General features: G+C 34.7%; 12 protein-coding genes and 1 non-coding gene across 13 annotated transcripts; 5 read left to right on the forward strand and 8 right to left on the reverse strand.

The window, feature by feature from the left end:
- Nucleotides 1-97: 97 nt before the first annotated feature.
- On the reverse strand, nucleotides 98-1813 carry HYPBUDRAFT_105793 (putative major facilitator superfamily transporter protein; the record flags this gene model as incomplete). The annotated part of the gene is made up of 1 exon (XM_020218439.1): nucleotides 98-1813. One exon carries the CDS (start codon nucleotides 1811-1813, stop codon nucleotides 98-100), a length of 1716 nt encoding a protein of 571 aa, XP_020077554.1.
- Nucleotides 1814-4255: 2442 nt separating this feature from the next.
- Nucleotides 4256-4486, reverse strand: HYPBUDRAFT_89170 (uncharacterized protein; the record flags this gene model as incomplete). Its single annotated transcript, XM_020223838.1, has 1 exon — nucleotides 4256-4486. A coding segment is annotated over one exon (231 nt), but the record flags the coding sequence as incomplete, so codon positions are not given.
- Nucleotides 4487-4619: 133 nt separating this feature from the next.
- HYPBUDRAFT_t33 lies at nucleotides 4620-4703 on the forward strand. Its single transcript has one exon. It is a non-coding gene; the product is annotated as a tRNA-Leu (tRNA).
- Nucleotides 4704-4856: 153 nt separating this feature from the next.
- On the forward strand, nucleotides 4857-8314 carry HYPBUDRAFT_151936 (uncharacterized protein; the record flags this gene model as incomplete). The annotated part of the gene is made up of 1 exon (XM_020220756.1): nucleotides 4857-8314. A coding segment is annotated over exon 1 (3371 nt), but the record flags the coding sequence as incomplete, so codon positions are not given.
- Nucleotides 8315-9462: 1148 nt separating this feature from the next.
- COX11 (Cox11p) lies at nucleotides 9463-10335 on the reverse strand. The gene has a single exon (XM_020220757.1). The coding sequence runs from the start codon at nucleotides 10320-10322 to the stop codon at nucleotides 9501-9503; it is 822 nt and encodes a 273-aa protein (XP_020077557.1). The 5' UTR covers nucleotides 10323-10335; the 3' UTR covers nucleotides 9463-9500.
- A 163-nt stretch (nucleotides 10336-10498) lies between these two features.
- Nucleotides 10499-13462, reverse strand: KAP120 (Kap120p; the record flags this gene model as incomplete). Its single annotated transcript, XM_020223440.1, has 1 exon — nucleotides 10499-13462. The coding sequence occupies one exon, from the start codon at nucleotides 13460-13462 to the stop codon at nucleotides 10499-10501; it is 2964 nt and encodes a 987-aa protein (XP_020077558.1).
- A 65-nt stretch (nucleotides 13463-13527) lies between these two features.
- Nucleotides 13528-14984, reverse strand: NPT1 (nicotinate phosphoribosyltransferase). Its single transcript, XM_020220758.1, has one exon. The coding sequence runs from the start codon at nucleotides 14900-14902 to the stop codon at nucleotides 13646-13648; it is 1257 nt and encodes a 418-aa protein (XP_020077559.1). The 5' UTR covers nucleotides 14903-14984; the 3' UTR covers nucleotides 13528-13645.
- Nucleotides 14985-15262: 278 nt separating this feature from the next.
- Nucleotides 15263-16122, reverse strand: HYPBUDRAFT_147063 (2',3'-cyclic-nucleotide 3'-phosphodiesterase; the record flags this gene model as incomplete). The annotated part of the gene is made up of 2 exons (XM_020220017.1): nucleotides 15263-16059; nucleotides 16119-16122. 2 exons carry the CDS (start codon nucleotides 16120-16122, stop codon nucleotides 15263-15265), a joined length of 801 nt encoding a protein of 266 aa, XP_020077560.1.
- A 106-nt stretch (nucleotides 16123-16228) lies between these two features.
- Nucleotides 16229-17188, reverse strand: SOL3 (6-phosphogluconolactonase). The gene has a single exon (XM_020220759.1). It carries the CDS (start codon nucleotides 17156-17158, stop codon nucleotides 16370-16372), a length of 789 nt encoding a protein of 262 aa, XP_020077561.1. The 5' UTR covers nucleotides 17159-17188; the 3' UTR covers nucleotides 16229-16369.
- Nucleotides 17189-17360: 172 nt separating this feature from the next.
- Nucleotides 17361-18715, reverse strand: GCN5 (histone acetyltransferase; the record flags this gene model as incomplete). Its single annotated transcript, XM_020222486.1, has 1 exon — nucleotides 17361-18715. Exon 1 carries the CDS (start codon nucleotides 18684-18686, stop codon nucleotides 17361-17363), a length of 1326 nt encoding a protein of 441 aa, XP_020077562.1. The 5' UTR covers nucleotides 18687-18715.
- A 587-nt stretch (nucleotides 18716-19302) lies between these two features.
- On the forward strand, nucleotides 19303-20856 carry NMD3 (ribosome-binding protein; the record flags this gene model as incomplete). The annotated part of the gene is made up of 1 exon (XM_020220018.1): nucleotides 19303-20856. The coding sequence occupies one exon, from the start codon at nucleotides 19303-19305 to the stop codon at nucleotides 20854-20856; it is 1554 nt and encodes a 517-aa protein (XP_020077563.1).
- An 883-nt stretch (nucleotides 20857-21739) lies between these two features.
- Nucleotides 21740-23122, forward strand: APG7 (Apg7p). Its single transcript, XM_020220760.1, has one exon. The coding sequence runs from the start codon at nucleotides 21894-21896 to the stop codon at nucleotides 23046-23048; it is 1155 nt and encodes a 384-aa protein (XP_020077564.1). The 5' UTR covers nucleotides 21740-21893; the 3' UTR covers nucleotides 23049-23122.
- Nucleotides 23123-23205: 83 nt separating this feature from the next.
- HYPBUDRAFT_165251 (uncharacterized protein) lies at nucleotides 23206-25979 on the forward strand (the record flags this gene model as incomplete). The annotated part of the gene is made up of 1 exon (XM_020222697.1): nucleotides 23206-25979. The coding sequence occupies exon 1, from the start codon at nucleotides 23265-23267 to the stop codon at nucleotides 25977-25979; it is 2715 nt and encodes a 904-aa protein (XP_020077565.1). The 5' UTR covers nucleotides 23206-23264.
- Nucleotides 25980-26102: the final 123 nt, after the last annotated feature.

Below are 26102 nucleotides of genomic sequence, written 5' to 3' on the forward strand. Positions count from 1 at the left end.
TTTTTTTTTCTAATTTTTTCGCTGGTTGCAAAAATCTCTTGTAATATAATTTACAAATGTCAAATTTTGGCAATAAATAAACATTGAAATCACTAATCTAAAAAAACTTAAAAGGTGTATAATTTGGGTCAGACAATTTATAATAATATTTTTTCGTCATCCTTCTAAAGGATTTTCCGTATATAATCATGATTATAAAACTACCGTTAATTATAGTGGCCATCATAAACATAAGCCAAGTTGTTCCAACCAACCCCGATTTATCGATCCATGGTTGCATACCAAATGTAAACCCGCAAGCTAGTATGTTTCTAACAAATAAGATCAACACCATACTTTCACTTGCTAATTCAGCATAACAATCAGCAGCATATGATAAACAAATTGGGCCAGAGGCACTCATAGAGAACCCCAAAAATCCTCCACCAATGATAGCAGGAATTTCCCAAGCGGCCTTGTTATTTGCAGCAACACCGTAAGCAATCAACCCGCAAGAATTAAGAATCGTAGGGACAACCATTGCATATAGTCTGAATTCAGGTTCAAATACACCATGATTGCGTTCTGCTAATTTAACAGAAAGCCAATCAACAAAATTACCACCATAAAATGTACCCACTATACTACCGACAAATGGTGCTAAATTAGTTAAACCAGTATTGGAAGTGGAAAACCCGTATATTCCAGTAAAAATCTGCGATTGAGTATTATTCAAAAGAGATAACCACATAATTTGAGCACCATAAACAAATCCACCCCAAATCAAAGCTGGAAATCCAACTAACAAAAATGGTCTGGTGAAAATGGTAATGAATGGCCTTTTATCATTATATTCTAATTCGACTACCTTTAATTTCTGAGCATAAGACCTTTTTGGAATAGTCGGATCGATACTTGACGCATCATTTTCACTAGTATTTCCATCTAGGGAGCTTACTTGTGTTTTTATATTTTCACCAAATTTTTGGGCTTGGGCTTCAGTAAGCTCACCTGTTTGAATTGCTTGTAAGATTGTTTCGTGGCTTTTAATTTGTTCTAAAATCTCTTTTTCCCCAGAATCTTTGACTCTTTCAAAAGTAGTATCCTCTAATAAGAAAAATAAAACAATAAATAAAACTGACATTAAAATCACTTCAATATAAAAACACCATTTCCACGTCGGAATGTATCCCCCAACAACTGGACCCAAAAATGAACCAGCATATAGGGCCAAGACCATTAAGGATATGTATTTCGATCTTTCGTGAATAAAAAAAACATCAGTACTACTGATTGGAACAAGAGAATCACATGGAGCTCCACTGATCCCACTTATCATAAATGAACCGATAATGTAATTGAAGTTTTTTGCTTGTGACCCAAGAGCATTATCCATGATAGCCAAAAGGGTACAGAACAAGTAAATACCTCTTCTCCCATATTTCATGGCAAGAGGTTGCAAAAAAATACACCCAAATGCTAATCCGAGTAACATAGCAGCACTCAAAAGATTCAAATGATTCACGTCGGTTGAAAATTCCTCCATCCATATTGTATAATATGGCCCATACCAGACAACTGCAATTATGAAAGCCCAAGTCCAGGTTAAAGCAAATTGAAACTTCTTTTTCTTTTGAGACCATCTCAAAACATCATTTATATTCGAACTTGGCTGAGGTTGCAAAATTATATTCGAGTTGGACTCTTTCTTCACATTTAGGGCATTACCTAGATCAATCAAATGTATGGTACCTGGGACGTATTCTTCTTCATCTATTGGTGGTGCTTCACCACTCAATATTGCTTCAAGGTTAGACTGTGGAGTGTTTGGCATCGTTGCAGTGCTTTCCTATTACTTTTTTTTTCTCTAGAAACTTGTATAAGTTTTTATAACTTGACCTCTTCTAACCTGTGATATGTAACCTCATATTTATCAAGTGAAGCACGTAACAAAAACCTTATGTAGGGTTATCTCGACGGAATTTCTTATCAAATGATTCGCAGCTGGGGCATTTTAAAATTTTTTAAAGAATAGGCCCTTCGAGCAGCCAGTGTTTTTGACATAAAGCAACGCATATCTCGACGATAGCAGTACTGTGTTCCATAGTAGAAGCATCTGATAAGAGTTTATACGGTTCCATTTCCTAGCCTATAATCTTACTTTCATTCTTCTCCAATGGAGCACTTTATGCAAAGCTTCGCCTCGTGTAAGCTTATCCTAACGGAAAATCTTATCGGCATATTGCAAAAAAACAGCAAATAGGAATTTTAGAGTTTTGTGGGGAAGAGCTGTCGAATAATGAAACAATGTATGACTCGATGCCATAGAAACCGTCTGTGGAAGTAGGTGAATAACCGTTTAGATTTTTTTTTGTTTTTTTTTTTCCGTTAAATCAGTGAACTATACAAAGACTATATCAAACTTTATCCTACTTCTTTCATCTTCAAGGTTGGAACATAACGGTTGAGGGCATAAGTTGAATGGCTCCTTGTTTTGGTTAAACTATGGGCAACAGTGAGTTATATTCCGTCGGAAAAAAAAATATCCTATCTGGTATAGAACTTATCAAATGAGGCTTAATTTTTGATAATTTATTAATTATCTACTTCTTAATTCTATTTTGCCAATGAGGCTACCCGTCCCACTCTTTCAATAAATAACCTTACGATAATCTTTATTTTTTTCAAAGCATGATTTTATACCGTCGAAGGGCCGAAAAATCAAAAATACATCACCATTAGATAGATGATAAGAAATATATGATAAACGAGTTACTTTGATGAGACAGTAATGGCCATAGCAGCTTTGAATAAGAAAAACTGCTTCGATTCAAGGCTTTGTAAAAATCGTGGTAGAAGAGAAGAAGTGGGGGGACTTTGAAATTATCGGGTTATGTGGGTAGATCGGGCCCATAATCAACCACCAGTATCCATTAGTATTAGATACATAGTTCTAGTACGGTTGACCATAACACACGCATAAGTAGTATTAGTCAAATACATACTAATACTTGGTAGCACAGTGGATTAATTCGATACTGTCAGATTAATCTTTCCACGTTATTCAAAGGGAGGAAATAACTTATCACGATTAAGCTTAAGTATCCAAAGCCAATTCATGAATATTATATAAATATTTATTACCGAATATAAAGAACTCTCCATAGGTCGACAACCATGCTTAAATCAATTAGAAGCATCACTTTGGTCCACAGCCCACGTCGAGTAGAAGATTTTTCCATTTAATATGGAGATGCCTATTTATTTATATATGCACATTATCATAATGCCTCATTTATGGATTAACACAAACTTTAAATATAATTTGTGTCTTCATTTGATGATGTATTGTACCTATCAATATAGATAGGCCGCTACATCATCTGCAGACCTTCAAGGTCTGACAGAAATAATAAAGGCAGTATAAATCAACAAAATATTGTTTATTAGTGTTCAACCTTCAAAGACTCATTCGAGTCGGGTACGAAATACTTCTCCCATTGTAATCAGTGCCAGATATTCTTTGAAATTCCTTTGTAGCTTATCTGTAGAAAGCTTTATAATAATAATAAGCATTAAGAGTTTTGTTCACGCAACCGGTGGAAGCTTTCAAAAAAAAAGCGGATCTTAAACTCATTTATATAAATAAGTGAAGATACATATCCTGCCGCTAGAAGGTTATTTTTCCAAAATAAGAAAATGATGTGAATTACGTACTTTTTTAATTATACTTTGAAATTTGGTTGCAAAAAAGACATGTTTTGTTGGTGTACGGATCTTATGTATAGAGTTGGTAAATGTTCTGTAAGTCTGAAGATCCAACATTCTGGTTTTATACATTTTTAACTAAATAACACTTATCATAGTAATAACCAATATGTATAGAAAGATTTGCAGAAAGAGATAATACTATCGGGCATAACCAGAGGTCTGGTAAAAAGAAAGATTTATGAAAATTCTCTCCGATGAACTTCTACTTGTCTATTTATGGTGCTTCCTAATAATTCCTTCTTTGTCTTCTTGAAAACAAGAACTCTTTTATAATTCAAGGATGTACGAATTTCAATTCCTGAGAAAACCTGGTCCATTCCAATAATTCCAGTTCAGTTGGGAATTTTTCTTCATATTTTTCAGAGTTTTTATTTTACAAAATTTTACAATTAAATCTTCAGCTAATATATCTGCCCGAAATGCACCTTTTTAAGGTAAATATCTCGGTATTTTTGTTAATAATATTGCCGGTTACAGCTTTGGAATGGCAACACTGGCTAGCAATTTCTTTTCTCTTTCTGGAAATTCTTACTCTTAATCTGGTAGAAACACCTTGAACACCAATAGGCCATAATTGAACGTTTAATCTTGGTTCTTTCATCAGTATTCCCGCGTGTAAAGTGATGAATTCGTTGATTTCTTTGACGTTTTTGTACAATAACAAATACATATTCATCTTTTGAAGCTCCTTTCTCGAAATACACCCATTAGATCTCTTGATTAAGTTGATAGTATATGCTTAGGTAACGCAGACTTATCTGGTTGCCATGCTTGCTTCTTAGTAAGGGCAAAACTTTTCTTTTGTACAATTGTCTCTACTAAGACATATATCAGTGTACTGTTCCACCCACTGAATACTGATATAAAATGGAGGGTTGGCCGAGTGGTCTAAGGCGGCAGACTTAAGATCTGCTGGACAGTTGTCCGCGCGAGTTCGAACCTCGCATCCTTCATTATTTTTTTGTTCACACGAATGTCTCAAAAGTATTTGTAAGGAGAAAGATAATGATCTGCTTCTTATCTTAATCCTTTTTTTTTCGACTTTTTTTTCATTGAGCAAACAAGGTCTGGTTATATTTTACAGGGACAGGCAGCCTTTTGGAAAAATTGGTGAAAGAAGTTAAGCAAAACTGAATCATAGGCGTAATGGTCAGATCCAGGGCCAACAATGAAAGTTCTCTGGGTTATCCAACTGAAACTTCAACATTACTACCGACAAGTTCTAAGGTTACATCTCGGCCAAAAATGAAGAAAACGAAGAACAAGACTAAAACAACTGAAAAATCCAGTGAAGACCGTGCTTCTAAAGAAAACTCCAAGTTGGGGACCTTTGACGGTGTTTTTTTACCAACAACATTGAATGTTTTATCTATTTTAATGTTCTTAAGATTTGGATTCATCATTGGACAAATGGGTATCTTAGGGACCTTCTTGCTACTTATATTATCATATTTCATTGATATATTAACTACCATGTCTATCAGTGCCATATCTACAAATGGAACGGTTAAAGGTGGTGGAGCTTATTACATGATTTCCAGGTCATTGGGTCCTGAATTCGGGGGTGCAATCGGTCTTGTGTTTTTCATTGGACAAATCTTGAATTCCGCTTTGAATGTGGTGGGTTTCATAGAGCCATTACTTTTAAACTTCAATGAAGCTGATGGTACTATTTTGAAAATGTTACCAATTGGGTATACCTGGCAGATCCTTTATTCTACATTATTATTAGCATTATGTACTGGGGTTGCCTTGGTTGGATCGAAATTAGTTTCCAAAACTGGTTTTCTTTTATTCATTATTTTAACCATAAGTACCTTATCAGTACCCTTTTCCACGTTATTCGTTAAACCTTTCCATCCCCTTCAACCTCCTCTTGATGATCTTGTATATACTGGTCTTTCGTGGTCAACTTTTAAAGGTAATTTATTGCCTCATTTCACTAGTGGAGCTGCTGGTTCAGTCCAACCTCCTGGTGAGCCGGAAACTTTTAAGAATTTATTTGGTATCTTTTTCCCAGCAACTGCTGGTATTTTCGCTGGGGCTTCAATGTCGGGTGAATTGAAAAATCCTTCAAAGTCTATCCCTGAGGGAACTCTAAAGGGATTGATGGTGAGTTTTATACTTTATTCAATGGTGATCGTTGCTATGGGTGCAGCTATTCCAAGAGATTTACTTCATAATAGTGTTGAAGTAATACAAGTTGTTAATCTCAGTGGATTTTTAATACTTTTGGGTGAATTTTCAACATCCTTATTTTCAGCCATCATGGGGATTGTTGGCTCGGCTTCAATGCTTTCAGCAATTGCGGATGATAAAATCATTCCTGGCTTATCATTTTTCACTACTACTAAAAAAAATAAATCAAAAGGTCCAACAAATGCTATTTTAATAACTTGGTTTATTGCCCAAGTTTTCTTATTTGCTGATATCAATCAAATTGCAACTTTTATTACCATGGCTTTTCTTATGACTTTTATCGTTACCAATTTGGCTTGTTTTCTCTTGAGAGTTGGTTCTGCCCCCAATTTTAGACCTTCTTTCAAATATTTCAGCTCAAGAACTGCATTTACTGGTGGTGTGTCATCCATCATTGCTATGTATATTGTTGATGGTATATCTGCTACATCAGTCATTGTATTTTTAATTATTCTCATTATGTTGATACATTATCTGGCCCCTCCTTCGAAATTCGGAGATATTTCACAATTATTAATTTATCATCAAGTCAGAAAATACTTACTTCGTCTTAAATTACAAATGAGTGTGAAGTATTGGAGACCGCAAATACTTCTTTTATGTGATGATCCGCGTTCTTCTTGGAACTTAATTGGATTCTGCAATCATTTGAAAAAAGGAGGTTTATATATCCTAGGACATGTCGTTTTGATGAATGATGACACTGCTAATCGTGATCCTCGATTGAGCGAACCTTTAAATCAACTGGAATTTAATGTGGACTCGTATAAAGAAATTCTGAAACAACGTCAAGCATGGGTAAAGCTTCGTGACTTATCTAAAATAAAAGCATTTGTTCAAATTGCATTAGGTCCAACTTTACCTTGGGGAGTCCGTAATGTTTATCTTGGTTCCGGACTTGGTGGTATGAAACCTAACATAACAGTGTTAGGATTTTATGACTTTGTGAAGCATGGTGTGGACTTTCCTGTTGTTCCAAGCTTTGAAAAGGATAACAAAATGTTTCAACTTCCTACGGATGATTGCAGAAGGGAAAAGAAAATATCAATAAATCAATGGGTGCAAATAGTTGAAGATTTGATTATAATGCAAGCAACTGTCGCTGTGGCCGCCAACTTTACCAATTTAAACTTACCTAAGAACGACCATACACATCATCATTTTTGGTCTAAACCCAAAATCACAGACTCTGCAAAAAGATTCATTGATTTATATCCAATACAAATGTCATCTATCAATATTTTGGAAGATGGGAAATCAGTTCTCTCAACAAACTTCGACACTTATACCTTGATTTTACAATTGGGTGCAATTTTAGCTACAGTTCCTGAATGGAAATTCAGCTCACATGTTCTCAGGGTCATTGTTTTCGTTGAATCGCAAGATGAAGTTGAAGATGAAAAAAATCGTTTGGCTAATTTGTTATCATCTTTGAGAATAGATGCTCAAACCATAGTTGTTTGTCTTGACGATGGTAATTTGGATACTTATAATTTCGTTGTTAAAGGTTACAATGTTACTCCAACAAATAAACTTAAATTTGATAAAATTGACCGTATGTTGAAGAACGATCAGTGGTGGAAAAATTTGTGTAATGCAAGAACTACCTTGAAAGATTTGGAAAAACAAAGGGTTGCTAGAAGAAAACAATCTTTGAGATTTCAACAGCAAATTCCAGTCAATCATTCTAAATCTTCACTTTCATCCTCCGCAAATCTATCTGATGGCTCAAATTCTAATTTAAAGCTACAATCATTGAACTTAAATTCATCGAAGAACCCAGTCCATGAATCTAATCTCTCATATGATGACATCAAAGGAAACAGAAGATATACCATTTCCAATTTGCATGGCCAAGGATTATCTTTATCCTTTAATATGAAAACTCAACAAGGAAACGACTTTTTCAAATATGATGATTCTAATAGTGACAGTAGCAGCAGTAGTAGTGATAGTGAAAAAGAAGATTACATGGAATCTTCTGGTAATCTTGATGAGTATGGCTCTACTTCAAACTTGAATAAAAGGATCTCAAAAGGATCGCCATCACCTGCATTATCAGGAAATTCAAACCCAAAAACTTCTTCTGAGTCAAATAATAAGATTTATAGTTTAGGTGATCACTTTTTAGCGAAAGAAAAAGCACAAGGGGATAGAAATAACTCGTCGGACCAAATATCAATAAGGTCTTCTAGATCCAATTTAAAACCACATTTTTCGTCCGTTAAAACCCCTCAGGCTCAGCTAAATGTTGGGGAAGATGAAGAAGATGAAGAAGATGAAGAAGTTGGCAAGCAAAAAATCGGCTTTGTAAATGATGATCAATCCACTGATGACGAAGATGACGGTGATGATGCTATGGAAGAAAATCAAAATGAACTTGAAGATGTTGGTAGAGCTAAAAAAGAGAACGGAGTAACTACTGATTTAAACAAAAATGCCAGTACATCGAGTGATAAGGCTAAGCGTGGGTATTTTGATTTGGTTAAGCCTGCTGAAGAAAAATCAAGAAAGCTGCAGCTAAAAAAACCACTAACTTCTTCACCAAGTATACGATCACCCTCCATCATTTCAAATAATGATGAAATTATTCAGCACATGAGGACCCCTAAATTTTTAGCAGCCGATGATGACGATGATGAAAATCTTGATATGAATATCAGCCAATTGAACTTGTCGAAATCATCCGAGACCAATTATGGTTCCAACAATAGAAGTCAACCTTCGGGGGCATCAAACCTGAGGTCTGATTTCTATAATGGAAGACAAAAACCAAACGATACAAGTAGAGATAATTCTGCCCCCTTTACAAGAAAACATTTACAAGAAGAGTTGAGATCATTAACTTTCAATGATTTACCAGCTAAGGGACAACACATTATTTTGAATGAGTTGATGAGAAAAGTTTCTGACAAGGAGTCCACTGATGTGATTTTCTCTACGTTACCGGCACCATCACTCGGAACTCATTTATCTTATGATGATTCCTTCGATTATACCCATAATATAGCATTATGGCTCAATGAGTTACCTCCTGTTATGTTGTTGAACTCCCAAACTGTTACTGTAACAACTGCACTTTAGACTTACAATTAACGCATATATTCAACTATTTTTGATATAAATCCTGTAGCTACTATCTTCACAGAAATAACTTTTATTTTGCTAGACAATGACGATATGGTGAATCAAAAACCCTCTTCAGTAAAGTTGTAGCTAAGAAATGGGTGCAAAAAGTGATAATCATATTATTTTTTCATGGTTTGACTGACTATAAACATTTATTTATCTTTAAAGGAATGGACATTTAACTTGAATGGCTTTGATCATGTATTAAGAAGTACTTTCTGACATAATTATTTGAATTTGTTGAATTTTTGCTGAATTTATTCCAAATTTGTAAAAAGTAGTAACATAATGGTGAAATATCGAATCAGATCACAATTGAACCAGTGATGCAGAAGAAAATACAATTTTTTTTTCAAGTTTATATAACAAATATTTACAGATATAGATTGCGTTTTATAGAAAGTATTTACAGATTTATTAGTTTAATTTGATTCTGAGTCAGTTGGTTCAACTGATGCACGCATTTCAAGGTTTCCTACAGGCACAGCAGCCAATTCACCATCGCTATAGGAAGCTTTGAAAAAGGAATAATGCAAGACAACATCCTCAACATTTTTCATTTGGGGATCTTTAGCAAAGTCAGGATCAATAAAGAAGAAAACTGGCATATCGACTTCTTCACCTGCACTTAATCTTTGTTCTTCGAAACAGAAACATTGAATCTTATTAAAATATGGTGCTACTTGATCTGGAGTAACAGTATAGGTAGCCATCCCAATGATATCTTCCTTAGACATGTTTTTTGCTTTGTAGAATGCTAAAGCGGTTTCCCCAGGAACAATATAAACTTCTCTCTGTTGGGGAGTGAATTTCCAAGGTAAAATCCCTGATGCTTGACAAGTAAATTGGATTCTGATTCTTTTGTTGGTATCAACTGGTAAAACTTTATCGGGTGAGACTTTAGTATTATCCGTTATTGGAGTACCTGCCCAACCAGTTCTTTGACAAATGGCTCTATAAACAGGGACAGCAGCAAACGAAAGAGCAAGGAAAAATATCCCTAAAGATGCCGAATAGTAAGCTGCGCTTCTATTACGCATACGGGCTCTTGCTTCACGTTCATTCCTTATATTTTTATAATGCTGGCGAAGAAGTTCATTCTTTTCCTCTTCATTAAGTTTAAGTATTCTCGATCTAGTATGGAAACTTTTTTGCGGACGAAATCTTAATATATTAGCTTGAAAGCCCCTTAACACACTAAAAGACGTTCTCCCGAATCTGGAGAAACTTCTTATACCAATCATTCTTATACGTATTGCTTCTGATATACTAAGAAGTAATGATTGTATTTTTTTTTTGTCTTCGAAAATCGTACTACTAATATTTGAAAATTTTACAATCTTGGTGCGAATTTTTAGACTACGGAGTTTGACAACTACAGTAAACGGAAGCAAGTTGAACTATTGAATTAATGCAAGCTTTAGGCTAGTTTTTGTAAGCATTCAGAAGTGTATTGATCATTCATGGACATCAACGAAGCGAAATCTGAGTCTGACAAGTCTTGTTTAAGTTTTAAAGAGACCTGCTTGACAAATTCTTGTAGATTCACTTTATAAAGAGGATCATTACTTTCTAGTAATGATTGGTATCTTATCTTTTCGCCATGGGGCTTTATGTCCTGATCTAAGTATTGGTAGTCATCAATATCTTCATAAACTAAATTTTGGCTGTACAGGGAACAGAAACCATCTGAATTTTCTTGTACTTCTTCCAAAAACATGAAGGACAGTTTCAATATCTCGGAGAATTTGGCTGGAAGAGGTGAAAAATTCAATGGGACCCCGTATGCAGCTATTGCCAATAAGGCCATAATATTGATTTTCTTGTTTCGTGGATTTCCATTGTTGTTGTAGTATCTTAGCCAAATGTCGAAGAATTTATTGGTATCAATAGATAAATGGGATAACATTTTCAAAAACATTTCACTTGATTTGTACGCCAACCTCGACAATATTAAAAGAATCTTGTTAGCAGTGACAATGCTTTGGTTTTCATCGAGTACAAAGTTCACCATTTCACTGAATAACCCACTATTAATCAAATTGGTGACAAATGCTTCATCATCTGCTTTTGCAAGGAATAGGATGTCCATTAATGCAATGAAAATAGCAAAAGAATCATCCCTCATGCTTGAAATGTACCCCGATAAGGTTCTTAACATTTCCAAACCTGCATTTTCGTTGAATAAATTAGGATTTATTAAGGCATAGCTTCTTACTATTGACAAAATAGTGGGTAATATTTCAGTAGAATTAACTAAACAATAATGCACAAGATCAAATAAGCTCATTAGCTCATTAGCAGAAGCAGAAGCTGCTTGATTCATTGGAAGATACTGAAGGATCGATAACCATAAATCACAACCATCTTCTGATAAAAGGGTATAAAGATCACTATTTGAGCTAACACAATTTTTAACAAGAGGAAGAGTAATGACGTGCGTTTCTGGAGAATTTTCATTAAGCGCCACCACCAAGTTCTTTAAGATTCTCAAGAGAGAAGCTCTCAAAATAGCTTCTTCGTTATTAACATTGGTTTCATCCCAGTGACCAGGAATGATAGATAGAATACTCATTAAAGTTTGGTAGTCGATCAAGGGATTACATTTCTCGATCAATGTTGCTAAGGTATCCAAAACATATAATTTTGATTCAGTGAAACTCATCTGTGATAATAAATTAAGTGATAGTGAAACGAATTCTTTTAAAAAAGGTTGGAAATCTTGTTTGTTGAAATCCCAATCCTGAACAACATTTCTCAATGTTTGAATAGAAGTAAGTTTAACAACTTTATCATTAACCTTATTATCTGGTTGAAGAAAGTTGATTAAAAGTTTATAAATATCCACCCGACTCTCTCTAGAACAATCAACAGGAACCCATTCATTTATAATTAAACAAATTCTCCTTTTAATAATTTTATTTTCAGGTGAATCATTTTTCAAGCCTTCAGGAATGAAAACTTCAGACAATAATCTACCAAAGTTCACATTATTTGAAATTGAAGTAGCGGATAATTGGAACGTACACAAGGTAGCATCTTTCACCAAAATATCCATTGAGTTACTAATTCCATTTGAAATTTTGTTCAATATGAAATCAGATAATTCATCCTTGAAAAATCGTATCAAATCTTGGTAAAAATTTTCTGCACAAGGTCTGACCTGATATTCCCAACTAGTTGATAATTCTTCATTACACCATTCTTCTGGTTCTAGCAACCAACCTTCTAAATCAGATGGACGTAAACGGAGATACCAATTGATGATCAAGTCACATAAATGTTGCACGACTTGAGGAGTAAAAAATTCTTTTGAAAGTTTTGTGATTGCATGAGTTACTTCTTCTCTATCGTTTCTTTGCTTCAAAGTGATTGCACCTTTTTTGTAAATGTAAGTCATTAATCTTTTCAAGATGATTAACCCTTTGATCGCTAATACTTCCCAAAAATCATTATCCTCAGTACTTTCATAAATGACCTCTGCTTTTTGCTCGAGTAAAGTCAAGAATGTAGTCATAATATCTTGAGAACATGGTAATAATATGAAACTTGTTGGATTTGAATTAATCAAATTCACATAAAGTTTACTATAACTTTTCACATATCTTTCCAAAAGATCAGATGAGTATTTTTCATGCTCCATAACAAGACCTTGTAAATGGCTGACACTCACCTTGAGAAATTCAACAATATCGTGGTTTTTATGAGGTTGTTCAAAGCCCTCAGGGATAATCCTTCTCAAGTTTTTCAAACATAAGTAACAAATTTCCATAATGGTTAAGTCTAATGAGCTTGTCCAAATTTGGAAAAACTTAGAGTAAAGTTTGAACAAAACAGGTACTAAAATTGGTGCCTTACTTTGCATTGCATGTCTTGCTCTACCAATTCTTACCACTGCAACAGCTTTGATTATCTGGTTAAGGATTATAAGTAAATTATTAGTTGCAATCAAATCGTTTTTATTGAATACAAAATCTTCTAAATTATTAGAAATTTCATCAAATAATGTAGGCCAATCACCGGGGAAGTCAAACCTGACAATTCGTGCCACTGAATGAGCGTTCTGAATTGTCAATTGGTTATTCTTTTCACTTAATAATTGAAATAATCGACTTTTGATTTGCTCTTTTTCTTCTTTTTTAATCGAGTTTTGACGGGATGCCCTCCAGTATTTCTCAATACCATTTTTAAAACAAATAATTGCCAACCATCTCATTTGCAAAGGAAGCTCTGTATTCAAGTAAATATCCTGCAAAATGTAATGATACCCGGGTTGGATCTCCCAAGATTTCAACTGTGACTCGGCTTCCTGTTGTTTCCCGTTTCTCTCAGACTCATTGGCAACAGCTAGAACATTCAACACGTCATTGTAGTTCAAACTCATTTCACAATCCAAACCTGTTATTTGCACCTTTACAGTAAGTCATCATAACCTTGAAGCTTGTCTGATTTTTTTTTTTTTTTAATAGGATCAAAGCTGCCGGTACGCACACATACTTAACATCAAAGTCTTTATATTATTGAAGAAACTACTACAAATCTAGTATAAAAGCAAACAGAGAAGATATCACCATCTTTTGGCCTCATCACCTTCAGCCCATTCATATTCTTTGTAGCCTAGCTCTTGTTTAACTCTAGCGACCAATTTTTCGTCACCCATATTCTTACCAAGATTATCACTAATTTTCACTGATGGATTGCCATTAGCTTCCTTCAACTTTATGACGATGTTAAGGGGAGAGGATTTGGAATGTGGAACAGAAACAGTCTTGAAGTCATTGGTGAAGAAGGTACCTATACCAAAAGTTGCCTTTAGGCCCAATTTATCAGCCGTTGATTTATATTTCAAGCATTTTTCTATATTCAAGGAATCACTAAAACATATAACTTTGGAGAAATCTGGGTAACCTAGGGATTTATAATGGAGGGCTATTTTTTCAGCGTACAATTCTGGATCGCCAGAGTCTTGTCTGACCCCAGTGTAATAGTCCGAATAAGGTTTTTGAAAGACCTTTAAATAGGCATCGGTACCAAAGGTGTCAGTTAAAGCCAAACCGGCAAACCCAGGACCAAAAGTTTTCAACCAATAATCCATAGCATTTTTATTGGCATTCAAGTAATCTTCAGTGACTGAAGCAATACCCATGTACCATTCATGTGCAACGGTACCAATTGGAGCCAAATCATATTTTTTAGCCAAATAAACATTAGAAGTACCGATAAGTAAAGGATTTTTATTTGCATATTCAGCCAAAGCCTTCACTACAATATCTTGAGTCTCATGAGACCTTCTTCTTCTAGTACCGAACTCACTAAAGGGACAGTTATTCTCGAATAACTGTTTACATTTAGATTGGGCCAATTCATATTGGCCATCGTAGTTCCAATCAGTATCAACAAATTTGAAATAAGCTTCGGATACTAAGGACAATATCGGGATTTCATAAAGAATGGTCTCACTCCATTTACCACTGATCTCAATTTCAAAATTACCTAGGTTTTCTTCATCATTATAATATTGAATCTGTTGAGCCGGATCCAATTTAAAATCTTTTAAATAATCAAGGTAAGATTGTGGAATCTGACTAATAGTTTTCTTCAAGTACTCTATTTCATCATTGGAAAAAGAAAGCTCACCCAAGAGACTTATCTGATCCTTGAGCCACGCAATAGCTTCCTTGTTAAGTTCCATTGACGGTGTTCTGTTAGTAAATTTGTAAACCACATCGATGCCCGGGAAGTTATCGTGGACCGCAGCTTGCATGGATAACTTATACAAGTCTGTATCCAATAATGATGGAATAACAGGACTTGAACTAGGCATTTCCAGAGTGTTTCAAATATCTTCCTTAGGTTAAAATTGGCTCAATCCCTTGTGAATTGTCTGTTCCTAGCTCTATCTAATGAAAAATCATTATCTGATATCTCTGGTGCCCGTAATTTTTTCTCACCAAACTATGATTTTTTACAAAATTTTTATGGCCATACAAAATTACAAGCTACAACACGATAAAAGAAACATGAGGGAATAGAAATTAGGAATTGAATTAAGTGTTAACTAAGTAGTTTTACAATTGAAGTAGAGAACTAGAGGATTAAGTATAAAAATCAAACAAGAAATTTTAAAAGCAAAAACAAAGAAAGAAGTACGTGATGTAAAATGTCATTAAAGATAAATGCAATATCAATGTATATCAACACTGCCTAAGGTGACCCAGTCGTTCACGTCACCCTCACAAAGGACTAGTTTCAAAACACCACCGTTCCAGCCAAGTCCGTTATCGTCAATGAACTCGGAGTCACAATTATCGATATTCAAGTAGTCCAGCACTCTGGTCTTTATGGTTCTCCATAATGCACTGTCAATTGGATGGATGTCACTGTAAACCAAAGAAAGATGGGGATCAAATTCATCAACCACCCACTCAGCAGCTGCTACAGCGGACTCTTGATGTATTCTATCCATATCCAAAGGTTTCAAATTGGATTCTGGTTCGGGAGAATGATGAGACTTTGGTTTTTTTATCTTCGATTTCAAAACTATCTCTCCGTGGCTATCACGGGTATATAACTGAGGATTATGGATTTTATTTTCCCGGTCAATAATTTCTGGTAAAATTACAAATAGTTCTCGAATAATTCTTGCAAATGATAATAAATTAGGATCTTTACCTACTTGAAAGTATAATTTCTTGAAAAACTTTCTCTGACTATTAATTTTCCCTAATTTTATTAAACTTTCATGATTTTTAGGTAACGAATTCATTGCAACTGCACTTGCCAGTAATATTCGATCAACATCGTCTCTTGTTTTATTGGAATCATCTAGATTTATATCAACATTGGTGGTTATAGTCACATGCGGATCAAATTTGGGTGCTTGCCCCGGGAATATGGTATTCAACGAACCCATTAGAGTAGTCAATTTATCATAAATTGTACTATTTTGTTTGGGACAAAGCCATAAAGCGACACCTATTGCTAACAGTTCACCGTTAGTACTCTCAGTTCCAACACCCGTAGCTCAATCAATAACATACCCATTGCTTCAGTAAGATCTTATCTGATAAAAAGAATATAGAAAGTTTTATCAAAGAAAGAGAACAAAAAAAAAAAAGGAAGAAAAAAGAGGGACGAATTAACTCGGAGCAAAAACCTGTACCGATTCTATTGAAGCTTCGACTGCAAACTAAGTAGAAACTCGAATTGCAATCAGGGATGGGTCTACAGGTATGTTAAGCTATATGTGTATTGAATAAGCTATATTGTTATTGATCAGCTGTCGTTGGGATTAATATTTCGATGCGATTACATCCACGCCATTGATTGCAGCATCATTGACAAACCAATTGACGTCAACCCCAGTCTTGATATCAGTAACTAGTTTAGAAGGTAATTTACTGGAAGGGTCATTGAAGATCTCTTTTAAAATTGGGGCTTTACCTTCACCTTCAGCAACAAAGGCAATGGAAACAGCATTTTCCAAAACTGGGAAAGTGAAGGTGATTCTTCTTGGTGGGGGTTTTGGGGAGTCGCTGATATAGGAGATCAATTCATTTCTTTCGTTCAAGAGTTGGTGGCCTGGAAATAAAGAGCAAGTGTGACCGTCTGGACCGCATCCTAATAAGATTAAATCAAGTTTATGATCTTTTGGTAATTTTGATTGGTAATCTTTAGCAATTTCGATATCTTTTGCTTGGTCTGCACCGGAGGCTTGACCATCTTGACCAGTTAATAAGCTCTCGTTAATGGTATTAACTTTTGGTTTGGTAGTACCTTCTGGTAAAGATTTCAAAACCATTTCATTGAATAAACCAAAATTTGAATCTGGATGATCTAAAGGAACAATTCTTTCGTCACTGAAGAAAACTTCCCATTTATCCCACTTGACTTTTGGAGCAATGTCCTGGTTATCAATTAAAGCTTTTTTCAAGACTTTTCCTAATGATCCTCCGGATAAAGCAATCTTAAAAGTCAGACCGGATTCTAAAGCAGAATTTTGAAGTTTAAGAACATGTTTACCTACAGCATTGGCAACATCGGCCGATTCAGCGTGAGAATACACTTTTGGAGACATCATATACTTTGCAGACCCTTCAATTGACTTAAATCTAAAACAATTGAAGATTTGACTGAATTTTAAGCATATTTTTATATTGAGAAACTACAAAAATTTTCGCACTACCAAATCGTTGCTATGATTGCAAATATGATTAGAAATATATATATACATATAATGGGAAATTAATATACAAAAGAATTGAAGCAGAGGCAAAAAGTCATTAATCAAGATAGTGAGCGTAATCCGTACTGTCTTTTATCTTATTATTCATAAATTTTTCTAATTTAGAAGCATTTTTATAGTAAGTAGTAGATTCAGCATTATAAGCACGACAGTTATTGAAAATTAGTCTAGAATCATATAAGAATTGATCAAAAGATTCATACTTATCATTTTCTAATTTCAGCTCCATGGTAGATAAATCCATTGGTTCTTTAATGACATCATAATAATCACCAACTTCTTCACGATTAACTGGTACTGCAAAGGGCCAAGCTGAAGGATGATTAGTTAATTCCGATAATAAAGTAACCATAAAGTTATAATGAGGACCTCTTTTAGGTTTCTGAGCTAGTTTGTCCATTTCTTCCAGCCAACCACTTTCCACTAGACCAGGAATATCTTTTGCCGGATTGAGATTAATATTTTTGTTAGATTTAAAGATTTGTAAGCCTGGTCTAACAACATGAGATTTTGATCTTAATTTGATTTTTTTTTCAATGGCCGCTTTTTGCAATAATAATATTTTGCCCAGGTCTAAGTATCTTAAGATGGAAGGTAACATTGCACATTGCATTAGAGTACCTCCTTCATAATCTTTAATATAACCGGTCCATACTGATTTAGCCAAAGAGATTTCTTTAGTGAAACCTTGTTTTTTGAAATAACCAATTGCATAATTATCAGCATAGGTTAAAAAATATTTAATTGGAGAAGTAGCCCGAACATAATCTTTTAAATGATTCATCAAATGGGCACCATAACCTCTGACTTGTTCAGTAGATGAAATAGCACAGAAAACAATTTCGGCAAACTCTCGATTATTAAATGGTCGATAAGTTATACCCCCAACAACAGTTAATGGTTTTCTAACAACTGCCATTGATAAATGGGATCGATCGTATACCAATCTTGAAATATATTCTCGGGGCATTTTGGGCAATTGTTTTTGGAAAATGTTCTTAAGACCCGTTAACACAATCAAATTTTCTTTAGTATTATCGTTATTAACCACTCTGAATTCAATCTTACCTTCTTTCTCTTCAAGGACTGACGGTCTTTCTTTAAATGAGTAAGTGACCCCATCGAAATTGAACGTCGTGGTTCTTTTTCTTTCCTCTTCATCATCATCGTCATCGTCGTCATCGTCGTCTTCGTCTTCATCGTTCTTGCCATTGGATTCTTCTTTCTCTTGTGCTTCTTGTTTAATCGGCTTATCATCCTCGTCGTCGTCCTCTTCCTCTTCCTTTATTCTGGTTTTCTTCATCGTAGGCTCGCTCTCTTCATCGTCTGACTTCACCGAATAGGCCCTTTTTCTATCTACCATCGTCAATTTGTATAGATTGATTCAATCCTTCAGCTTGTCTTTATCTTGTTGTTTTCGTCTTTGATTTTTCGAACAAAGCTTGAAGAAAATGTCGCGCGCGACATTTTTGCCAACTGCAAAATTTATAACTCTAGATACACTAGATGTCTTCCATAGTTAGCATCCAAATGAACCGGAAAGGTATACGATATAGAAGGCTAGAGCTTCCAGCCTGAAATTGACTATTGAACAGACCATTGATCAATTTACCAGGTTGTTGACTCGACTATTGTAATTTTATTGACTAACTTACCAGGCTATTGACTAGTCTATTGACTAACTTACCAGGCTATTGACTAGACTATTGACTAACTTACCGGGTTATTGACCTATTGGCTGACTGGAATAACTCCATTCACAATAGGCATGCCTGGGCCTAATACAAGTAGGACAGTGTAGAATGAATATATAGGTCTATAGTAGTATTTGTATTTGTAAACCCAGATTCGAGGGCACCGCACGTGACCTCACCATTCCCGAAACTCTGCTGAAAAAAAATTCTAAGATGAGCTTTAGTCATCTTTGATTTTTTACCATTTGAATCTACTTCAAAGTATATAGTCAATAGTGGGTTAAGATGTCGAACTATTCTCAGCTAGAACATAACCACGGACAGGGCCAGGGAGCGGTGGCAACGGTCTTATGTTGCAACTGTGGTGTGCCCATGGACGGGTCCCAAGGGTTGGTTATGTGTTACGATTGTATCAAGTTAAATGTTGATATTACCGAAGGTATTCCAAGAGAAGCAAATGTTTCGTTTTGCAGAAACTGTGAACGTTTCTTGCAACCCCCTCAGCAATGGGTCCGAGCACAATTAGAATCTAGAGAGTTATTAGCAATTTGCTTAAAGAAATTGAAAGGGCTTAATAAAGTTAGATTAGTTGATGCTTCATTTATTTGGACCGAACCCCATTCTCGTCGTATTAGGGTCAAGTTGACCGTGCAGGGAGAGGCCATGGCCAATACCATTGTGCAACAAACCTTTGAAGTCGAATACGTTGTTATTGCCATGCAATGTCCTGATTGTGCCAAATCCTATACGGCAAATACTTGGAGAGCAACTGTGCAAATCAGACAAAAAGTTCCTCATAAAAGAACTTTCTTGTATTTAGAACAATTGATTTTGAAGCATAATGCACATGTTGATACTGTTTCGATTCAAGAAGCAAAAGATGGATTGGATTTTTTCTATTCACAGAAAAACCATGCTGCTAAAATGTTGGATTTCTTATCAGCAGTGGCTCCAATTAAAGCTAAAAAATCAGAAGAATTGGTTAGTATGGATATCCATTCTGGTTCTTCTTCTTATAAATTTTCCTTTTCCGTTGAAATTGTTCCAATTTGTCGTGATGATTTAGTGGTTTTACCTAAAAAATTAGCCCATTCAATGGGTAATATACCAAGACTTGTTTTATGTTCGAAAATTTCTAATTCTGTCCAGTTTTTAGACCCAAATACTTTACAAATTGCTGATATGTCTGCTCCAGTCTATTGGAGAAGCCCATTTCCTTCTTTAGTTGATGCAACTCAATTAGTTGAATTTATTGTTCTTGATGTTGAACCAACTGGGGACGTTAGAGGTAAACATGTATTGGCGGATATAACTGTTAGTCGTGCAAGTGATTTAGGGGTCAACGATAATTCATTCTACGTAAGATCTCATTTAGGTGGTATTCTTCATCCGGGTGATTCTTGTATGGGTTATTATTTATCTAATTCTAATTTTAATTCCGATCTTTGGGAAACTTTAGATACCGCCAACACTCCAGAAGTTGTTCTCGTTAAGAAACATTATGCTAGAAAATCTAGAGCTTCTAAGAATAGAAAATGGAAATTGAAGAGAATGGCTAAAGAACATAATGATATTGTTGCAAATGATGATTCTAGACAAGCCAGACAAGAACAAGAACGTGCTGAAAGAGATTATGAATTATTCTTACAAGAATTAGAAGAAGATGAAGAATTAAGACAAACCATTAACTTATATAAATCAGGTGATAGTCAACCTCAAAAACCTAAGGATGAAGATGATATGGATGATGAAGATGAAGATGCCCCAGAAATTGGTATCGATGAATTATTGGATGAATTAGACGATTTGGCATTAGAAGATCATCCAATGGATGGTTAATCCACAGCATTCTCTCCACCTCTTTTGTATATTAGTACCTTCTATCTAGGCTTATTTAATGGCATAATTAGTTTTCTTCTTTGATAATTAACCTTGTAATCGATTATTAGCGGTGCACGGGTGCGTATTCCCTTGACTCAAAATTTGTGGAGTTGTACTGATAAACTGCGTGGGATAAGCTTATCAATAACTTGATCTCTTCCTATATACCAACCGGGATCTTTAAAATGGATAAACTTCAGACTACCGACAGAAAGGGACCACTTAAGTTCACTCCTATTCAATCTTTTGTGGAGTCATCCTTTTTCACCAAGTTGGCAGACTTGAAACTAAATGAGTTTAAATTAGACTCCAAGAGAAGACCAATAAAGGCATTTATGACCAATCCAAAGAGACTAAGCAAGTTCAATGATAAACCAATTGTTAATCTCGACTATTCCAGTTTTGATGGTGAAATCAAAAGTAATACTGATAATATCTGGTTGAATGGTCATCTATATAATGTCAATACTATCGAGGAATTCAAACTGCTTGATAAACTGAACTTATTGAAGGATTGGGGAAAAGAAATATTTAATGATATTATTGGCGCCGATCATTTGGAATTTAAAAATATTGATAGGTTTTTCCTTTTAACGTTCTGTGATTTGAAAAAGTATAAATTTTATTATTGGTTTGCGTTTCCTGCTTTGCATTCTAGTTGGAACATTCTTGAATCTTATAATAATAACGAGTATGAACTAGAGATTGAAGAATACATCAAACAGGATAACGGTGATCAATTTTTACAAATAATTGACGGCGAAATTCATAGAATAAAAGATATTCAATTGAGTAAATTGGGTTCTTTTGCTTATATAGATAGCAGTCTAAACACAGATAAAACCCCTTCTATCCAACTCAAGAATTATTTATTTTTTTTAGCAGCTAAAGGGTTCGAAGTAATTGATTTGCTCATATATAGAAATAACGGGTCTTCATATACACTCAAACTTGAATTAGATAAGAATTCATTCAACATTAATGAAATACCTAAAATGACTGGTTGGGAAAGAACCGCTCAAAAGAAGCTTGGTCCCAAATTAGCTGATTTAGGCTCCTTGATTAATCCACATCAATTAGCTGATCAAGCGGTGGATTTGAATTTGAAATTAATGAAATGGAGAATTGCTCCCGAATTAAATCTCGATACCATAAAAAGCCAAAGAGTTCTTTTGCTAGGTGCTGGTACTTTGGGTAGTTATGTATCCAGAACCTTAATGGGGTGGGGGGTTCGAAAAATTACTTTTGTTGATAATGGCCGTGTATCGTACTCAAACCCGGTTAGACAGCCATTGTTTGGATTTAAGGATTGCTTTAGTGATAAGGGTCAAGGGGAATGGAAGGCAACACGAGCTGCAGAATCATTGAAAGAAATCTTCCCAGGAGTAGATTCTGAAGGCATCAGTATGGAAGTTCCCATGATTGGACACCCAGTTACCGATGAAGTCAAACAAAAGAAGAACTTTGATGATTTGAATGAATTGTTTGATGCTCATGACATCATTTTCCTTCTTATGGATTCAAGAGAATCAAGATGGCTACCTACCCTTCTTGGTACCGCCAAAGATAAACTTGTGATCAATGCTGCATTAGGATTTGACAGCTATTTGGTGATGAGGCATGGGAATGCGCAAGAACCTGAAAAGCAAAGACTCGGTTGCTACTACTGTAATGACGTCGTAGCTCCAAATGATAGTTTGTCAGATAGAACTTTGGACCAGATGTGCACCGTTACCAGACCCGGTGTTGCATCAATTGCATCCTCATTGGCAGTGGAGCTTTTGGTTTCCGTCTTACAACACCCAGATGGCCGCCATGCCCCATACCCAAGTGAATCTCTGCCTAAATTCGGTGAAGTTCCTCATCAAATTAGAGGATTCTTACACAATTTTCTGCAGACAAAGCTTCATGCACCAAACTACAAATTCTGCTCTGCTTGTTCTGACCCAGTGGTTTCTACTTTCAAACAGCAAGGTTGGCAGTTTATCAAAAACTGTTTGAATGACAGTAAATATCTAGAAGAAATATCTGGTCTCAAAAAAGTGCAAGAAGAGGCCGAAAAGGCTTCACAGGCAATGCTAGACATGGCAGACTTCGAAGACGATCTCGAGTACGGCGACGAAGAGATAGACAACGAATGGATTAGTTAGTCTTGCCAAAATGGTAAGACGAATAGACATATAGTCAAATATGAGTATGTTAATATAAATTTTCAAACGCGCGATATTGTTTATGTTTTTTTTTTGTTTTTTTTTTTTTTTTTTTCTTTTTATTTAATTCGAACTTCCTTTGAAAGGATATACAAGCGCTGATACTAATTCACTTTACTATCGAAGATTGGAGTATCGAGAGCTTTGATTCGGTAAATGACTAGCTATATCTCGCCACAGGCAGGAAGTCCTGCACCGGAATCGACAGTTATAACGCTAGCGCCAGAACCAAACATTCTTCATTCATGTATTAATCAAAGCGGGAAGATTCGAAAAAAGAAGCCATATGCTTTGAGTAACCTTCAAGATTTGAAAATACAACAAGGGCTTATCATAAAAGATCTTTTGTTCTCCTTATTGGGGTTTGAAGGTTCGTATATACGCTACAGTGAAAGGTACGATGCATCGGAAGTTGATTTTAGAATAAAAGGTCCAGATTTCAAAATTGCTAAACACCTAGACGTGAGTTTAAAAATAATAACTAAGTCTTTGGTTAGGTACGGGAAATATTACTCTGGTCTTGTCGGGTTTTTGGAGTATTATGATCAACCTGATCACGGGAAGATTGTTCAAAAATTATGCTATGTTATAACTAATTTCTTACAGAAATACCAGCAAGTGATAATTGAAATGGAGCAGCAGTATAAATTCAATGCCAAGTTTAACTTGAGTGCTCTTGAAAATTCATTGAATCAAGAAATTGGTACAGAATTGGCCCATATATATGATCTAATAATCAGTATACACGATGAAACCATGCAAAGACAGGCATTAACGAATCAAGAGAAAAATGAACTATATGTACTGAATTTTTTTCAAAATATTCAAAATGACTTACAGCAAACAGGTTCAATAGATTTTTCCACCGATAATAGCAAATTCAATGTTTGCAAAGGGGGGTTGGTATTGCAAATTGTTCAATCAAAAATAATATCATATAAAGGTGATCCTGTATCACTTTCTTTCTTAACTTCATTGTTTGATTCGATAAGTGCAGACTATGTTGAAATGTTAAATCAATGGTTAATGAATGGTGAAATAGATGATCCATTCGAAGAATTTTTAATAAAACAGAATAAACTTCCAGATAGTTTAAGCCAAATATTTCATTTTAGTATGGAAAAATACTGGGATGAACTATACATGACTAAATCAGATGGGCTAATAGATCAATTTAAAAGTAAAGAGATTCAGTTCAAGATTCTATCAACTGGGAAATTATTGAATATTTTCAAAACTTGTACTGGCCTTGATAACTTTGAAAATTTGAATGAAAATTTAAATCCAATCCACAGTTTATATGCTCAAGATTTTGAATTGAAAATTAGCAAGTTTTATGAACGTGCAAATAGACTATTTTTGAAATTGACCTTTGAAGGTTACAATTTTAATCAGCTAATAGACCATCTCGAAACCACCTATTTATTCAAAGAGTCTTCTCGAATTGATTCATTTTTAGATAGATCTTTTAACGACTTGAAAAGAAACAAGCATACTGTTTCAAGTTCAAGATTGATCAAAAGTTATAATGATATTTTCCATGCGGGTCTTAATGAATTTAACGTGATTCTGCTTGACGATAATGAACCCCAAGATAATTACCAAGGGAATATTTTTTCTGGGTATGAATCGTTTTCTATAGAACCTATCAATTTTTTTGACACTGCAAAGGAAATCATCAACGTGACTACGTTTGATGTCGAAGAGGAATTAAAGGGAGGGGCAACGCTGAAAACCTTGAAATCTCTAATAAATAAAGCCATAGGAGAAAGAGAGCTAAATCTGGCTCAGGAATCTTCTAATAGTGATCAGGCAATGTACGATCCTGATCATTTTGATGATTATGCCATGAACGCTGTGAATCTTGAATTGAAGCTTCCTTTCCCATTGAACTTGATTATAACGGAGAATTACACTTTTGAATATCAATTGATATTCAAGTTTCAAATTATAATAAAATTTATAAGCAAACTTTTGGATACTACTTGGAAGGAAATATCGTATTCTACTGTCTGGAAATACTCGAAATTTAGCAATAAAATAAAAAAATGGGCTTTAAGATGTCGAATCTTGCATAATAGAATGAAGGATCTCATGAACGAAATACAAAGCTATATAAATTACGAAATAATTGATCACAATTCAAATAACTTGAAACGATACTTAGTTGGTATCGAAAATAACCTACATAAAAGAAAATTAGGTTCATCTGAATCTCCACCACCTCCAACCGGTACGCAGTCCATATTTGGCAATTCAGGAATTTCCCATCATAAGTCTGCGTCCTTAAACATCACTAATAATCAAAATAATAATATTTTTGACCAAAAAATCTTTGCTCAATCAACTCGTCATGTTAATGGTAATGATATCAATGGAAGATCACGTCATCCAGCCAATGGGAACCAGACAAATAGTAACCAGAACCCCCAAGATCAAATAATTGAAGAAAGCGATATTGATGTTTATCGCTTAAGTTATAAGATTGGATCATTTCTCAATAATTTATTGAGAGATTCATTAATTACAAATCGGGTATTGATCGATTCAGTGAAGAACTTATTTGACGTAATAATTCTGTACAATAATCATTTACAGAGGTTTAGAAAACCGATTATTTTGATTAATGTTGAGTTATTTGAACAATTTAGTCAAGTTTACCCTGATAAATTTGCAAATAAAAGTATGGATGAAGACGCGATAAATAAACGATTTGATAATTTGAATCAATTGTTGAACGCTCATTTCGAGTTATTCAACCTGGCTCTTACTGAGTTTATAGTAAACTTAAAGAGTCATGGTGAGTTGGAAAACCAACTGTTTTCCATCTTAATTGAAAGATTAGAAAGGTGTTTCCCAGATCGTCAATAATTTCATTTTTGCTTCATTAATCTATTCATCGGCCTACGTTGTATTGTATACTGTCCTTCTAGTTGTATATTATATATTGTGTACTATTAATATATAGATTAAAATAGATTTTTTTTTTTTTTC

This window comes from Hyphopichia burtonii (genome assembly GCF_001661395.1).
Source record: "Hyphopichia burtonii NRRL Y-1933 unplaced genomic scaffold HYPBUscaffold_2, whole genome shotgun sequence".
Lineage (NCBI taxonomy): Eukaryota > Fungi > Ascomycota > Pichiomycetes > Serinales > Debaryomycetaceae > Hyphopichia > Hyphopichia burtonii.

Coding starts and splice junctions, on each gene's coding strand:
- COX11 (XM_020220757.1), bottom strand. CDS start 10,322: ATGATTGGTATAAGAAGTTTCTCCAGATTCGGGAGAACGTCTTTTAGT.
- APG7 (XM_020220760.1), top strand. CDS start 21,894: ATGACTGGTTGGGAAAGAACCGCTCAAAAGAAGCTTGGTCCCAAATTA.
- NPT1 (XM_020220758.1), bottom strand. CDS start 14,902: ATGCCTAGTTCAAGTCCTGTTATTCCATCATTATTGGATACAGACTTG.
- SOL3 (XM_020220759.1), bottom strand. CDS start 17,158: ATGATGTCTCCAAAAGTGTATTCTCACGCTGAATCGGCCGATGTTGCC.